This window comes from Argiope bruennichi, chromosome 6 (assembly GCF_947563725.1).
Source record: "Argiope bruennichi chromosome 6, qqArgBrue1.1, whole genome shotgun sequence".
Classification (NCBI taxonomy): Eukaryota; Metazoa; Arthropoda; class Arachnida; order Araneae; family Araneidae; genus Argiope; species Argiope bruennichi.
In genome coordinates this window covers 114,231,637-114,233,365 of record NC_079156.1, presented here as the reverse complement: position 1 = coordinate 114,233,365, position 1,729 = coordinate 114,231,637, and the positions used below count along the sequence as shown (strand labels likewise).

At 32.4% G+C, this 1,729-nt stretch overlaps 1 protein-coding gene across 1 annotated transcript; it reads right to left on the bottom strand.

Moving 5' to 3' along the window:
• Positions 1–1,408: 1,408 nt before the first annotated feature.
• LOC129971914 (protein lethal(2)essential for life-like) lies at positions 1,409–1,729 on the bottom strand. The gene has a single exon (XM_056085891.1). It carries the CDS (start codon positions 1,727–1,729, stop codon positions 1,409–1,411), a length of 321 nt encoding a protein of 106 aa, XP_055941866.1.

Below are 1,729 nucleotides of genomic sequence, written 5' to 3'. Positions count from 1 at the left end.
TTGTCGCAGCTATTGGCGAGAGAACCAATCAATCACACGATTTAAAAATTAACAATGGCGATTAACTGAACGTGCAATAGTTTTTCCAATTCATTTGATAAAACAGAATTGTTGAATGTAGTGTTCAAGTGTAATAGACCTCAAAGAAATCCAATTCAATACTAAGGAAATTACAAACTTTACCGTAAGCATGCAAAAGATCTGTCTTCAGATCTTTTGCATGCTTTTTAACCATTAACAATTACGAATAACACAACTGCCGAAAACCAAATCCTTTCAATTATCCCTTAAAAATTCAAAAGAGTTCACATGATATTTATGAACACGATTGAATATTCATCCATCAGTTTATAGATAAACAAATTTTTCCCCCCTGAAAAGAATAGACGCTATTCGATTACTGACTCCGAGTTTATGGATTTATGAAGATATAACAGCTTCAAATATGTTATGCTTTCGAACCAATTTGGAAAATATTGAATCAATGCCACCTTATATGGAAGTCTTCGACACCTTAATAAATAAGCAACTAATAAACAAGTTTCTATGAATTCTATAGTCCATCTTGACAACACAGGCCATTGAAAAATTGCAAGATAATTAAATGAAGTTGAGAAGGTTAGAGACAAATTAAGATAAAGTACCACGCAACAGCCACTAAATCGAAAACATTCAAATTCCCTATCGATTAAAGTGTTAATTTTTGTAAAAGGTTCCATATTTGTCGGTTTCTAGATGCTTACATGGCTTCATGCTTTAATGAATGAAACTATGCAAGTTTAAGGGAAGGTTAACTTAAGGTTTGGGGGTGGAAGATTAAGAAATCATCTAAACAATTTCCGAGCTTATAGCCAATTTACAATATAAATATATTCAAGAATGGATAGACAATGTTGCGACAACAAAAAGTACCAAATAAGAATATCAACAATTTCTATCCATTTTGATGCGATGTTGAAATAACAGTTCTTTAGAAATATACCTATAAATATAATTTAATATTCCCTCAAAAACAAAGACTATAAAATACCGAGTATAAAAAATTTCCAGTTACCTTTTAAGTTTAAAAAAAATGCAACGAGACAGCAAAAATTAAACAATCAACCTACACTCAAGATAAATTTTTATAATGCCATTATTACAAAAACTACAAGTTATTTACAGATTTTAGAAGAAAAGAGAACTTTTATAAATATCAAACTTGTTTAATTTTCGCTTAAAGCAAAAAAGGATGTTCTCCATTAACATTTATATTGCAAAAATAGACAATTTAAATATCAGGAAGTTTTTTTTCTTCATACAAATTCATAACAGTTTTGAAAACTTGACTCTTCAAAAATGGATGTACTTGCCATTTCAACATTCTGAAACAGGAGAAATTCCAAATTAAATTCCTTCCTTATCTTGTTTAACGTTCAGCATGGACAACAAGAAAACCACTGCCGGTAAATGAACAGCGAAGAGTTGCTATCTTGATATCCTTCGGCAATTTATGTTTTCTTATCATCGAACGAGTAACAAGTCCATGCTCGTCGGCATGCTCTCGGTGGGAGGCGTCTATGATGAGCGTGTAATCCGCCACTTTGACTATGATGTCCGTCGCACGGAAATGTTTCATGTAAAAAGCAGTTTGGAAGGAATCTGTCTTCTGAGCCTCCAATTCCTGTGCTTGTGCTTGTTCTTGTTCTTTCTCGGATGGAACGTTCCTTTTTCTAAGAGGTCTTGACAT

What these genes read in the sequence shown, in the direction of transcription:
- LOC129971914 (XM_056085891.1), bottom strand. Translation starts at nt 1,729, where the DNA reads ATGTCAAGACCTCTTAGAAAAAGGAACGTTCCATCCGAGAAAGAACAA.